This window comes from Bombina bombina, chromosome 1, assembly GCF_027579735.1.
Source record: "Bombina bombina isolate aBomBom1 chromosome 1, aBomBom1.pri, whole genome shotgun sequence".
In the NCBI taxonomy this organism is placed as follows: Eukaryota; Metazoa; Chordata; class Amphibia; order Anura; family Bombinatoridae; genus Bombina; species Bombina bombina.
In genome coordinates this window covers 519,650,062-519,665,927 of record NC_069499.1, presented here as the reverse complement: position 1 = coordinate 519,665,927, position 15,866 = coordinate 519,650,062, and the positions used below count along the sequence as shown (strand labels likewise).

Here is a 15,866-nt window from a genome sequence, read left to right as displayed (position 1 = left end):
GCTCTAGTTTTGTTTTGCCTTTAGAAACTTTAATTTAAGGCCATCCAAGTAATTTGTATGCTGTCTGCAAAAACTCATGTACAGCATATTGTTTTTCTTTTGTATACTTGCAATGTATGCCTTAACACCTCAATAAAAATGATAAAAAAATAAATAAATAATTGTTTAGCAGTATAAACCCAACCAATTGCAGTATACATTGTCTTTGCAATTCTAGCATTTAAGGATCTCATCCTAAAAAGGATTCCACTTTACTTTTATTATTAAATTTGGTTTGTTCTCTTGGTATTCTATGTTAAAGAGTAAACTTAGATAAGCTGATATGAGCTCAGGAGTGTACAAATACCTTTCGCAGTCTGTGGCAGCAGTATTTGCAATGTTGTATAAAACTGCAATAAACAACTGGTGCCAGATGGTTATAGACATTGGCACACTCCTGAGCTTACCTAGGATTGCTCTTTAACAAAGGAAATCAAGAGAACAAAATTGAAAAAATAAGTAAATTGGAAACTTGTTTAAAATTTCATTCTCAATGCAGTCAATGTCACTTTAATTTTTACTTTACTATCCCTTTAAAAACACTTATTGATCCTGTGCATAAATACTTTTCTCCTGTGCATAAAAAAATGTTGATTCTACTCCAGGCTTCAGTAGCTGTGAGAAAATAAAATAACCCTCTATCAGTATACCCTGAATACATTAATGGAACAGTACCTGAGACTGAATTAGCTATTCCACTTTTGATCTCTGTAACAATAAAAATATTTCCAAAGGCCGTAAAGTTATGGAGCTTAAAAATCCTTGCAATCAAGGTAGGTACTGCCTTATTCAACTCAGATATTGGCTCCAAGTAATACTAGAGGAGCTCACAGACTTAGATGGGGTAAGAAATACTGGAATCAATTACAATTTATCTGTGATTTGCTCCAGAACTGGCTTTTTCCTTTCTGCCCAAATTGGTTGTTGAGTTTCTCAGGTGATCACAATGCAAAATTGATTCGTTTGTTAAAAGCCTGCAGCCTTTTTGTGTGTTATGTACCTTTTCGCCAAATAGAAACTGTGAACTCACCTGAAAAGGCTGATACAATAGCTCATTCAATCCTCTTAAGGTTACAGTACAGGTCCATTCAAGTATCTTCTTTGTTCACTGTGAAAGGGAAATACTCATTTATCTGTGTGACATTAACCTATTTTATTCTGAATCCATCCTCAATACCAATTAACCATATGATGCCATACGTATCTTGGCATGGTGGGCATACTTAATTAGTCAAATCCGGACTCTAACATCTGCAAATGGTGTCTTTGTCACTAACAGTACTTGCGTCTTCATAACAGGGTTTTAAAATGACTTTCATGGGAACCTATTGCAATCTATTTTCATCCCCACCACTGCTAAACCATCTGAGTGCCAATTGTATGTTGGCACAATGGACAGACTGGGCACCATTTTTATCGCTATATGGTCACTTTTAAGCTTTCAAGTATTGTTTTGTTTGTAATATTTATTTGTATTGTTTGTTAAAGCACCACTACCATTTTAGCATGTTCTTAAAACAAGATGGTGACTATGAATTTCTAGTGAAAGGACTTATATATTCTCAAATTGGATTTTAAAAGAACTATAACTGTATCTGCCTAGGAGACCTTGAAATGAGATTGGACCTTTGTGACCAGGTTTTATAGGGCACCTATGACAAAGTGATTTTCCTTTCCTATGACACAGTTCACATTCTTATTTTGATTGGTTCCTCTATATGTGACAACTTCCATTTTTATTTTGTTACAAGTGTATATAATGTTACTAATTACAATACTTTGTTTTCATTTTTTACACTGCCTAAAGAAACGACCAGTGTGCTTTGTTCAAGAAATGCGTTGCTGTAAAGAATAAAGTGTTTTCTTACTTTTTTATATCGGAAGTTGTCCTCTTGTTTTTATCCTTCCTTTAATCCCACAAGTGGGTTTTGAAAGTGTCTGCATCTTTGCTGAAACTTGAATTCCAGTTCAGAACTATGCCAGGGACACCCTGATCAGTGTACTAGCCACTGTAAAGTGCTAGCCTGCCCTCTAGCACCGGTCACAGTACGGTGCAACACGATCTGGTAAGCATATTTACCACCAACATTTACCTATCCATATGAAACATATTACACTATGAGGCGCCCTCTTTTTGTCTTATCATTTGTATAAATCTCCCCACGCACCGGGTTCAAGAGGTGCTGCCTTGACACACGTTGGAAACATTTTACATTGTTACAGATTCTGCATCTTGGACAATTTGCTACTTTTACATCAAGTAACTTTCCGGTAATTTTTGGACAATACACAAACTTACATTCAGAGCGCCTCTTTGTGTTCCCCTCCAGGGTTCTTTAACATTTATGGGTGACGCAACTTCATGCATGTTAGGACCACACACTGTCATAACAGTGCTTTTCAAAGTGCTTGGGCTGGCATTATAGAACTCACTGTTCCAAAGGTGTGTTCCTGTTTACAAGTTCAATAATGTAGGCACAAGCACTTTTAAATGTACTGTTGTGACCGAGTTTGGACTTAGTGTGCATAAAGGCACATCCCTATAAACTCCAGCCACATATGTGCTATCTCATTAGAAGGTCTCCTAGGCAGATACAAAGTTTGCAGGTCCATTAATTGTGGCTGTACAATAGCGCATTCACTTTTTAATGTCAGGATTTCTTATGTGCGTACACACACAAATAATGTTATGTTCTCAGTAGACCAAGTGATCTTATTAATGGCATGTCATATGGAGAGCTAAAAAGTGATTGTTGTATTGTGTTCTAATCTCTGTAGCGTATATGTTAAATTCTATCATAAGAGTAATTATTTGTTAATTATTATCAACACGATTACAAATTTAGCATCAGTTCAATTCACAGAGAAACAATATAATTTACCTATGTTTTATAATAATAATTAGTGATTGAAAATAAATTATAAGATTAAATGTTTTTTACTTTGTACCATTTTGCACTAGTTGTTCCTAAAGCCCTGTACAAACGTTTTGTGAATTATACACTTTTCTAGGTTTTGGATATATATTTATGTGTCTACAAAATATTTGACAGCCACCTCTATTTAGTGCTGCCTTGGACTTAAGCAATGCTTACAGCTCACTTCACAGTGTAACCCTGAATCCTTAACCTGCGTCCAGCCTTCCCCTTTAAACACATACATGCTGTTATACTACTTCTCAAGAATCTCAACACTTTCAAAGGAACATACCCAAGGGAAATGGATTGGTGATGTTCTCAATATCCCTTCTGAAACGAAGAATAAAATATGATTTTAGGGTCTGACTTATAACATAATATCATCTGTATAAAAGATGATGTTGGGAGCTTTATATTTCTTATATTACAGGCAATAAACAGGTGATTATGATATGAAGTTTGTATGGTTCAAATTGGACAAAATGTTCTGGATAAAATTACAATCTCTTACTGAACTATAAACATTACTGGATTTTAGGGGGTGAATACAATATGCCCCCTTAAACTCCACTGGACAATACAATGCTCTCACATCATTCATTATATATTAATGATCATGACATTTTGTGTGCTGTTACAAATGTTTAAATGCGATAGATATCTGGAGACCTAGATACCTTGAGCTTACTCCTATGTATTTGCTATAATAATGCCACTATGAAAAAATATCAAGCCCTGCATAACGCTAAAACCCCCATGTGACCTTCTTCCATCTTAATTAGAGGAGTGGAAAAACAAATATTTCAACATTTATCTCTCATCCACAAACCTGCAAAGGTTTTCATATAGTCCTAAATTACAAGTGGAATGCAAAAATTGTTATGCCAGGGTGCACTAACATCGCTAGAGCACAATTCATAGTGCTTACATTTTTATTTCCATATAACAAGTTAAAGAAAAATATTAATGCTTGGAACTATAATAACAAAGTTAAATGGTGCCGCTCTGATTCAAATGGTTTATTATTGGTACCACCAATTGCCCTTTGCACCTACTGTGTATGCTTACAGTGATAAAACCATCAATGTGCCAAATTAGAAATGTAACCGGACATGCTCGGATTTCCTTGTCTGCTTGTCTGTGAAAACCAAATCCTCAGTGCAGTGTCCCATGCCCCTGCAGTGTCCAAAGCATCCTGGGGTGAAAGTACAGTGTCCTTGAGGTGACAAAAAAAAAATACTTTTATATTGCTTTAAAAAAATAAATTAAAAAAAGTGCCGGTATGGATCTGAGCATTCAAGGTTGGAATGTGGGGGGGAGGCTGTATTTTTTATTTCAAGCAATTCTTCACATTTCAAAAAATGTATGGTTTAGTTTGTTATTGGGTATTATATTTGTTTTTTAATTAATCACATGAGATTTTTCTCCTATGGGGTAATAATTTGTAAATAATTTTTCTAAGCTATAAAACATCCTACCGCATAATAATAATAAAAAAAAGATTGTCCTAGACCACATACAAATTTAAGGTATGTTACTTTGTTCTATTTAACAACTGCAACACTTTTTTTTAATAACACATTATACATTTTTCTTGCCGCTAGAGTACAAATATGCTCATGTACAGAGTTATTATGTTTTTGATTTTTTTATGTTATCTTATGCTGTATCAAACATTCTGGAGTTATTTGACATTAGTGTAAAAATATTGTAACAACTGCATACACATTAGTCCATACGAAGAAAATACCTGTATGTGTTAACTCAAATTAGAAAGAAAGCAACATATAGCCCTAGTTGCACAGGAGTAAAAAGAATTTCATTTTTTAAAATATATTTAATATATTAAATGTTATATATACTGTGTTACTGTGTTAAAGAAACATTAAAGGGAAATAAAACACAAAACATGTATTTTGTGATTCAGACAGAGCAGTTTTAAAAAATGTTTCCAATTTAGGGCCAGATTATGAGCGGAGTGCCAAATATTGTTTACGCAAGCGCAATATTTGCTCTCCACTCAGTAATACCAGCGCACACAAATGTGCGCTGGTATTACAAGTTGAGCGCAAAGCAAACACGACATTAGAGGGAAGCTTTGTGCTCACAAGAGCACACTTCCATAGTCAGTTAATATTTTAAAAATTAAAAATGCTATTCTTTTTTTTTTTTTTTTTTTTTAAAACAACACTACTCTTAATTTTGGGGGCAATTTGGGGATATTTTTAAAATTAACCAGAGGTCTGACCTCTGGTTAATTTGTTGAGCGCTAAACGTTAATGCAAGCTTGCGGTAGCATTAACCATCCACTTGTAATGGCTGGTTATTTATTGTGCACCCACACTCCAGCACTCCACTTGTAATCTAGCCCCCCTTAGTCTTATTTTCCAATTTGCTTAGTTCCCATGGTATTCTGGTAACTGGAACCTAGAGACATCAGTTGATGACATTCTACAGCTGAATCACAGATCACTAGGAAGCTTGTGCCTCTAGCCTGGAAAGCAGATTTCACTTCACTCCCTCCAACTGCTCCACCCGTTTCTGTGTAACATTACTATAGAGAGTGGCAGGGAGCTGTTTGCACAGAGCACTGTCCTGGCTGTCAGAAAAGGTTGTGTGATTTTATGTTTTTTTTAAATGTTATCCTTCTCTGGAAAACAAGGGGTTGACAAGCAGTTGTAGCCTGCAGTAGCACGCCCCTTTTAACTTCTCTCCACCTCTCTGCTGTTATGTGCGGCAAAGCAGTGACTGGAGCTGTGAACACCTAAGCACCGCAGGAGGTGAGTTTGCTGTTTATTGGGAGCATTATCTAAATACACATTTGTGTTCAAAAAACAAGATTAGCTTTACAGGAAATAACCTGTTGGAACTGGAGATTTTAATTATTTATTTGTTTATTTTTGAGGCAACTGATTAGATAAAGGTCTAACATGATATTTAAAGGGACATAAAACACAACATTTTTCTTTCATGGTACAGATAGTACATAACATTTTAAGTGACTTTCAAATTTACTTTTATTGTCTCATTTTCCTTGTTTTCTTGTTATCCTTTGTTGAAAAGCAGGAAGGTAAGTTCTGGAGGGTGCACGTGTCTGCCCCACTATATTGCAGCAGTTTTTCAACAATGTTATACTTGAGCAAGAGCACTAGATAGCAGCGCACATTACCTATCCAGATATCTCTTCAACAAAGAATAACATGAGAACAAAGCAAATTTATAATAGGAGTAAATTGGAAACTTTTTTAAAATTGTATTCTCTAATCTGAAAAATAAAAGAAAAAAAATGTGTTTCATGTCCCTTTAACGGTGCTTTACTGAAAGAAAGCAATTATACCCTTCCTAGTCCTAAATTCATTCAGTTGCTGATAATAGTAAAAAAAAATGTCAGTTAAAGCTTTTTTGCTTTTTTTATGTTGAAGTGAAGGTGCGGGATATGATACTAAAGGCAGGGTTGCCCTGAGGGAATATAATGGTTTGATTTTCATTAATCCAGCATATACTGTAAAATAACATCTTCATTCATCTACTTTAGTAAGTGTATTTCTGTAATGCGTTTTATACTGAAGTATTTTAGAATGTTATCCTAAAGTATGTGCAAGTGCTGGATTACAACTGTTATTATGGTATTAGATACATAGATACCTAATTTATAAAATAATGTATTCATTCATTATTGTTGTTAGTATTATCATTAGTAGTGGTAATAGTAATATAACCATATGTATAGTATAAATAACAATAATTATAATAGAGCCAGCATTAAACATATTTTAAACTTAAAGGGACATGAAACCCAAGAATGTTCTTTCATGATTCAAATAGAGAATACAATTTTTAACAACTTTCCAATTTACTTCTATTATTTAATTTGCATCCTTCTCTTGTTATCCTTTGCTGAAATGTTTATCTAGGCAAGCTCAGGAGCAGCAGAGAACCTAGGTTCTAGCTGTTGATTGGTGGCTGCATACATATATCAATTGTGATTGGCTTACACGTGTTCAGTTAGAAACCATTAGTGCATTGCTGCTCCTTCAACAAATTATACCAAGAGAATGAAACAAATTAGATAATAGAAGTACATTAGAAAGTTGTTTAAAATGATATTCTCTATCTGAATCATGAAAGAAAAAAATTGGGTTTCATGTCCCTTTAAAGTGGAAGTGTATCTACAAATATATACACATTGTTATCTGTATTGCTATCTGCCACAGGGCTTTGTTTGGGGTTGAGTTTTTTTTTATTCATAAAATATATTACAGTATTTAAAAAGTTGATTGAAAGGTTTCTCTTTTAACCCATATTGTGGTAGTATTTGCCCTGTTGCTTGTACTTGGCAGTAAAGTTTGCTGCACATGAAGTAGAAAGTACATCACTTAACCAGTCAGTGAGTGAAGCTGATCTCTCTTTACTTTGTTTCATTTTAAGAAATGTCCTATTCAAACACCACCAGGCACAATTTTGTTCACTTGCAGGACTGGTGAGAAAAAAAAAACACACAGGCTGTAAATACTAAAGGTTGTGCATTAATTAAGTAAGGAAAGAATCAGTTAATCATGGCAGAGAGAATTGGGTGAGTGCCAGTGTTAATTTCAGTTCAGTCTAAATTTATTTGAGGAAGGGAGTTTACTCAATGCAGATGATCATTTATTTTTGAGTTTTAGGCAGCTTAAATGGATATGAAATCCCAAAATGTTCTTTTGCGACTCCGACAGAGCAGACTATTTAAAAAAAAAATCCAATTTATTTCTACTATCAAATTTGTTTTGCTCCCAAGATATTCTGTGTTGAAGAGATACCTAGGTAGGTATCTGAAGCACGACATGGCAGGAAATAGTGCTGCCCTCTAGTGTTTTTGCAAAACTGCTGCCATACAGTGCTCCAGAAATTGGCCAGCTCCTAAGCATTTGTCCCGGTTTTCAAACAAAAGATACGAAAAGAACAAAGAAAAAATGATAATATAAGTAAATTAGAAAGCTTTTTTTAAAGTTTAATTTAAAGAAAAAATTGGGTTTCATATCCCTTTAAGGTTGGCATAGTAGTTTACAGCAGGTTTAGAAAAAATGCTCTAACAATAGGGTCTCCATTGACATTGTTGCTGCCACACATAGGGCTAGATTACGAGTGGCGCACAATCGTTTGCATGTGAGAGATATCGGATTTTCACAGCCGTTTGCATGCAAGATAAATTCCCCTCATATTACAAGTAAATTAGAAAGCTTTTTTTAAAGTTTAATTTAAAGAAAAAATTGGGTTTCATATCCCTTTAAGGTTGGCATAGTAGTTTACAGCAGGTTTAGAAAAAATGCTCTAACAATAGGGTCTCCATTGACATTGTTGCTGCCACACAAGGGCTAGATTACGAGTGGCGCACAATCGTTTTCATGTGAGAGATATCGGATTTTCACAGCCGTTTGCATGCAAGATAAATTCCCCTCATATTACAAGTAAATGCGAACGCATGAGCGCAATCGCGATTTAGGCTAGAATGATTACTGCAACCTCAGAGTTCTGGTGACTGTTACTCTCAACAAAACCTGGTCACACAATACATCAAAATACTTTTAAAAGTACAGGTACACTCATAATAACACTATCTAATACAAAAAATTTAAAAAAATATTTCTTAAAGAAATAATAAGGACTTAAAAAAGGACTGCAAAGGGCTTAATTTAGAGATACATACATATAAATGTCTAAATATGTATATGCATGTTTATATGTGTGTACATAAGTACTTATGTATTTATATGTGTATATATGTATTTACAGACACATATAAACACATACAGAACACTATTTTTTTTAATAAGGTGACATTTCCACCTCTTAGCCAATAGCCATGCAGGCCAATCGGCATTATGCTGGATGGCTAGCACGTTGTTGTCTAATATCCCCTAATTGATAAAATAGCGTTCTGCAGTGGGCAGGCTGAGGCGCTCACCACTGCATAAGCTGCAACTAATAAAGAAACTTTCAGCATGAAGTTTTTACAATTCATGACTGATTTTCCCCTTTATCTGTAGCACTGGTAGATTTTAGTGTTTCAAAAACACTAGGATTTCCCATCACTTTAAGCAATATATCTAACCCAGAGAACCTAAAGGGACATAAAAGGTTAATAGTACACTGAGACCATAATACCCTAACCTACTATTGTGTGTTGCAGCTGCTGCTAAGTCTAAATGCCTGTGTTCATATTAATTTACATTAACATTATTTTAAGTATTGGATTATACACTTTTTTATATATATATATATATATATATATATATATATATATATATATATATATATATATATATCATAATTTCTGATCATTATAAAATAGTATATTCTATCTGAATCATGAAAGAAACAATTTTGGTTTTATGTCCCTTTAAGGGGTGTATACAACCTACATCTATTTCTAACTTGAGATCCCTTTCCTTTTTTCATTCATTGTACTTTCTTTATCATGCAAGCCCACAAGCCACCTACCCTGTATACAACCTTTACTGGAGTATAATTTAGCTCCAATTTAAATCACTACAATGTCAAAACTCACCAAGTTGCATTCACGGAGGGTCTGTTACCTAGACAAATAGTGGTTGGCTCATAAGGATTACAATATCTTAAACACTGTGCAAAATGGTTATTAAACACTTTGAGATGGTAATATAAAATGATAAATTGTATATATAAATAAAAAAATTACCAATTATACGTTATTAATTAACGTTTCATTATTTATTTTGTCCCCTTTTCCTTTAATTCCATTCTAAAATTATGAGCTTTTCCATTCCTGTTAGAAATGGTGCAGAACACTGTTAAATTCCACACAGTCACTGGGGCATATGTATCAAGCTCTGAATGGAGCTTGATGCCCGTGTTTCTGGCGAGCCTGCAGGCTCACCAGAAACAACAGTTTTGAAGCAGCGGTCACAAAGACCGCTGCTCCATAACCTGTCCACCTGCTCTGAGCAGTCGGACAGACATCACCGGAAATCAACCCGATCGTATTGACAGCCCCTGCTGGCAGCCCATTGGCCGCGAGTCTGCAGGGGGCGGCGTTGCACCAGCAGCTCTTGTGAGCGAGGTCTGTCGGACCTGATCCGCACTGTCGGATCAGGTCCGACAGACATTGATAACTAGAGGCCATTGGCTGCACAGTCTATTGAACTATTTATAGCTCTCCCCAATTGGCCACCGCAGAGAAAGTAACCTAAGTTACAACATGGCAGCTCCCATTGTTTTATAGAAATTAAAACATTGCAGTTATTTTGTCATTATTTAAACAACTAATGAAACTTTAAAAAAATACATCTACAGTATATGTTATTCACGGACTAATCTTTTCTTTGAATGCATCATTCTATCTAGCATTTATTTAGTGTTTAATGTCCCTTTTAAGGGACTGAGGGATGTGGGAATTGTGGAATGGTAGCTGTTAACCTGTCCAAATATACCTACACTTTACAATCTTTTCTAGGAGAACTTGAAACAAATATCCCAGTATGAAAGAGTTTGGCAAGGGTTTGCAAGAATGTTGTCAGTTGTCCAAGGGACTTGTGGTCACAGTGTCCCAAAACCCTTTTGCAAAAGCACTGAACCATTTACTGATGGGACTGTGGGACAGAGTTTTATTTATTTTTACACAACCCATGAGGGATGGTACAAAGTAAAGAAAACTTTAAGGCATAGGGATCAATACCTTATATCTTGGGAGCCAGAAACTGCACCCTGAAAATTCCAGAATCATGAAGTGCTCTATAGCATCCACAAATTAGTCCACTCTTTTAATAAAAACATATAATTGGATTTTAACTATATGATGCTGATTGATTAATAGAAATGTAAGGACCAATTCAGGCTTTTACTATATTATATGCATACTAATTTGTTTGATATTAAGAACATCATAATAGTTACATTACTGGTCTTTTGTACTTTATATATTTAAGTTAAGAATTTAAATTCTTAGACCCAGTTATCAATATTTAAAAAACAAAAAAAACTGTTATATATAAATACATATTCAAAGGTAAAATAGAACTTACTTAAAGGGCTATGAAACCCAAACATTTTCTTTTGCGATTTCGAGTATACCTGTTAGGTGTTATTTTCAGGGGGGAGTGTGTCAGTCAGCACTTGGACTGGATCATACACTTTCACCTGGAAATGAATGGGTTACTTGATGGGATATCCCAGAGAACAGGAATCAGACCACGCAGCAATCAGTCTAACACCTATTTTGTTTATTAGAAGATGCACAATACATTTTATAGGCAGTGGTTACAGCATAGAGGGTTAACACGGTGACGTGTTCATAACTACATCATTTTACACAGTGTTTCTCAGGAAAGAAATAAGCTCATTATTACAATTGGGTAAAAAGGAGTTTTGAGAAGAAGTATTTCTATAACCATAATAAAAGTACATCTGGGCGCATAGCCCAGCCCAAAGCAAGACCGTGTGGGCATCTTATAGAGATAACAGGCTTCCAGGCGCATCACCAGGAACATTCACAAGGCCATCCTAGCTATACAAATATTCATAACATCTACATATTTCTTGATACCAAATAAGCTGTTAGAATAAACCTTTCTTAGACAAGATGGATGCCTAAGACAAAATGGCAACTAAAACAAGATGGTGTCGGTAGGGCTAACATATACTAACAATACCATTTTTAAATAGTTTCCACTTTACTTCTATTATCAAATTTGCTTCTTTCCCATGATATTCTGTGTTAAAGAAATACCTAGGTAAGCATCTGAAGCACTACATTGCAGGAAATAGTGCTGTCATATAGGCCTCTTGCTAATGGATAACATTTTTGCAAAACTGCGGCCATATAGTGCTCCTAAGCATACATCCCTGCTTTACAACAAAAGATACCAAGAAGATGAAGAAAAATTGATAGAAGTAAATTAGAAAGTTGTTTAAAATTATATCATCTATCTGAATCATGAAAGAAAATTGGGTTTCATTATCCCTTTAAATTTCAGAATTTCAGTTTCCAATCAAATGTTAAAAAGTATGGAAATTCTGAAATTAAGCATTCCTCACCGGAAAATATGTTGTATTTGACTTATTATAAAAATACAAATTAATACGTACACTACACATGGATATTTAATAATAATTTTACAATACAAAAATAGAAAATGCAGTAGACAAAAGTGTAGATTAGGGATATGAAACCCAAAACAATTATTTTGTGATTCAGACAGAGCAGACCACTTGAAAAAAGTTTCCAATTTACTTCTGTTATAAAATGTGCTTTGTTCCCATTATATTCTGTGTTAAAGAGATACCTAGGTAGGCTTCTCGAGCACTATATGGCAGGAAACAGTGATTGTAGCACTTTTTCTTGACATGTAAAGCTTCAGAAACCTACCTAGGTATCTCTTCAACAGTGCTCTTGCAGATGAATACATTCTTGCAAAGCTGCTGCCATATAGTGTTCCAGAAATGGGCCGGCACCTATACATACATCCCAGCTTTTTTTACAAAAGATATCAAGAGATCAAAGAAAATTTGATGATTTAGAAAATTGTTTAAAATTGGATGCTCTATCTGAATCATGAAATAAAAAAATGGGTTTTCTATCCCTTTAAACTAAGCTGAATGTATATAATAATATAACTTTATACAACATATTCTCTGATAGAAGTGTTTATTGCTGGAGCTTCCATTTTTAAACAAAATGATTATTGATTGGGAAACTAGGAACTGACTCTGACATTAGCATTATATATATACAGACATATATACAGTATATATATATATATATATATATATATATATATATATATATATATGTATATATATAAGTATATGTATGCATGTGTGTGTGTATATATATATATATATATATATATATAAATATATATATAAAAGCATATGTATGTATGTGTGTGTGTGTATATATATATATATATATATATATATATATATATATATATATATAATGTAAAACATTTGGAACCACCAGGCTGAATAAATATGTATCAAGATATAAAATATTTTTGATCTAAAGGTGTGTGGTTAACTTGAATGAAAGTAGACTTGTAGAGAAATATACATTTTTTTTTAAGGCAAATGACTGTAGTGATAGGACCAGTCTATATTGGCTAAGCAGACTATGGCCATATTGTGTAACTAACATCCCAATTTTATTTAAAAGAATAGATGTTTTTGCAGGCAATTTTTTTCAGCATTTAAAATTATGTTGTATATTTGAAAATGGATGTGCTCCAATACCCCCTGTTTTGTGTAACTACTTGGTCACATTGGCAGCACTCCCAAAGATGTGAATATAACTTTTTTGTAAGGTGTGCTAAACCAAACTTTGTATTTATATTTAAAAATAAAAGGGATAAAAACTGGCTATATATATATATATATATATATATATATATATATATATATATATATATATATATATATATATATATATATATAATATATACAGTAAACCCAAAAAAGTCAAGGTTGTGATTAAACTCTTAATTTTGAGCATTTTGCAATGCATTTGTACTAACATAACACCAGTAAGCTGTTTACATGTGCATCTTTCTCTAGTTAAAGGGACATTAAACCCAAAATATTTCTTTCATTATTCAGACAGAGAATACAATTTTAAACAAAATTACAATTTACTTCTATTATCTAATTTGCTTCATTCTTTAGATATTCTTAGTTAAAGAAATAGCAATGCACATGGGTGAGCCAATCACATGAGGTATCTATGTGCAGCCACCAATCAGAAGCTTCTGAGCCTATCTAGATATGCTTTTCAGGAAAGAATATCAAGAGAATGAAGCAAATTAGATAATAGAAGTAAATTAGAAAGTTGTTTAAAATTGCATTCTCTATCTGAATCATGAAAGAAAAAATTTGGGTTTAATGTCCCTTTAATGCTTCAAATACCACCGGTGTCACAATACATGATCCCACTGGTGCACAAACCATGTAAAATGTAGAATATGCTTTTACGATCGTGATACCCTTTACAGAAAACCTTTTGTAAATTTACATTTTGACTAGACTGTCCCATTAGGGTATCAGTTTTAAAAGTAGAGTATGTTTTAATCTGAAACTTTAAAGATAAGCTAAATGGTTTAATGTTGTTGCTGTTCTTTTTACAGAATGTATGTGAAAAACAATACTGTGGTCAATGAATTTATACTTCTCGGATTCTCTAACAATCCACAAACTCAAATCATTCTTTTTTTGCTCTTTACAATTGTCTATTTAATCATTTTGGTTGGAAACTTCTTAATTATTACTGTAACCTTAACAGATAAAAACTTGCAGACCCCTATGTATCTTTTCCTCACTAACCTCTCTTTCCTTGACATCTGTTATTCAACATCGACTGTTCCTCGCATCCTTAGAGATTTGATGTCAACAAAGAAAGCGATTTCATTTGGACAATGTGCAGCACAATTATACATTTCCCTCTCATTAGGAGAAACTGAATGTATTCTACTGGCAGTAATGGGATATGATCGCTATATAGCTATATGTTACCCTTTACACTACACAGCAATATTCAATAGGACTACATGTATTAGAATAGCTGCTGGCACATGGATTTGTGGTTTCCTTCTTTCAATTTGCCATGTTGCACTTACTTTGAATGTAGACCTATGTGGAAATAATAAAATAAATCATTTTGTTTGTGAAGTCCCTGAAATCCTGTCATTGGGATGTGAGAATATAATATTAATAGAATTTGTTATATTTCTGGTTGGTGTGATAATACTAATGATACCAATTACTTTTATTATTATATCTTATATCAGGATCATCATTGCTATATTGAAAATTACCTCTTCTGCTGGACAGCAAAAAGCCTTCTCCACTTGTGGATCTCACATGATTGTTGTCACGTTGTTTTATGGTTCAGCTATGGCTGCATACATGAAACCCCATTCAAAATCTTTATCAGATACCAACAAAATCATTGCTGTTTTTTATTTTATCATAACACCGATGTTAAATCCCTTAATATTTACACTCAGGAACAAAGAAGTTAAAACCGCTTTGAAGAAGGTCAGACTTAAGGAAATACACTGTTTTCAGATGTAATTATTAAATATCATCCCCCCCAGGTAATACAAAATTAATTAATAATGGTCATCATCATTTATTACCAAACAATGTCTCAAGAACATAAACAGTTGCTGTAGAAATTATGTTATGCCTATTGTATGCCTTAATGCACTGATGAATGGAGTGTTGGCTTCTAAGGACACAAGAAAAGAGTAAGGAGATTCTTGTTAGTGGTTTCTAAGGAGTTCTGTCTAGAAAATGTTATTTTCTTTACCTTCAGTAGGTATAAATAAATATATGTGGTTTTTAATTGTTGAAATGCTAAAAAGTAACTGAGAAATATGCATATTTAAAAATGTTTTTTGTAGCTTCTTGAATCATGAATTACAGAACAAATTTTGTACAATTTTGCTGTTTACCACAATCTGACAATGCCTGCAAACTCTGAGAATTGTAATTGTATCCTGTAAATACATGCTCTAAAACTGAATTGCAAATTATCTTGGATAATCTTTTAAAACCTAAGAATACAGCCATAAAATTTGACTGATCTCCACTGAAGCTTGGGAATTGTCATATGGAAAATAACCCAGAATTGAAGGCCTTTTAGCAAAATGATTTGATATTTGTACTAATTTTTCAAAAATTATTAGAAAAGGTGAATTTCAAATAACATTGATTCTAAAAAACGTATATGTGGAAACCAATTTATTTGTAGTGTACAGACTATAATTTTTGTTTACAATATTTACATAGACTTTAGGAAATCAGATTAAATACGTACGGAATGTCCTGGTACATCACGATCAAACATTGTGTTTGATTGTTGCAATTTATTGTATTTAAAAAAAAATAAGATAAACA

General features: G+C 33.5%; 1 protein-coding gene across 1 annotated transcript; it reads left to right on the top strand.

Annotated features, from left to right (window-relative positions):
- Positions 1–14,093: 14,093 nt before the first annotated feature.
- LOC128638425 (putative olfactory receptor 2B8) lies at positions 14,094–15,038 on the top strand. The gene has a single exon (XM_053690371.1). It carries the CDS (start codon positions 14,094–14,096, stop codon positions 15,036–15,038), a length of 945 nt encoding a protein of 314 aa, XP_053546346.1.
- Positions 15,039–15,866: the final 828 nt, after the last annotated feature.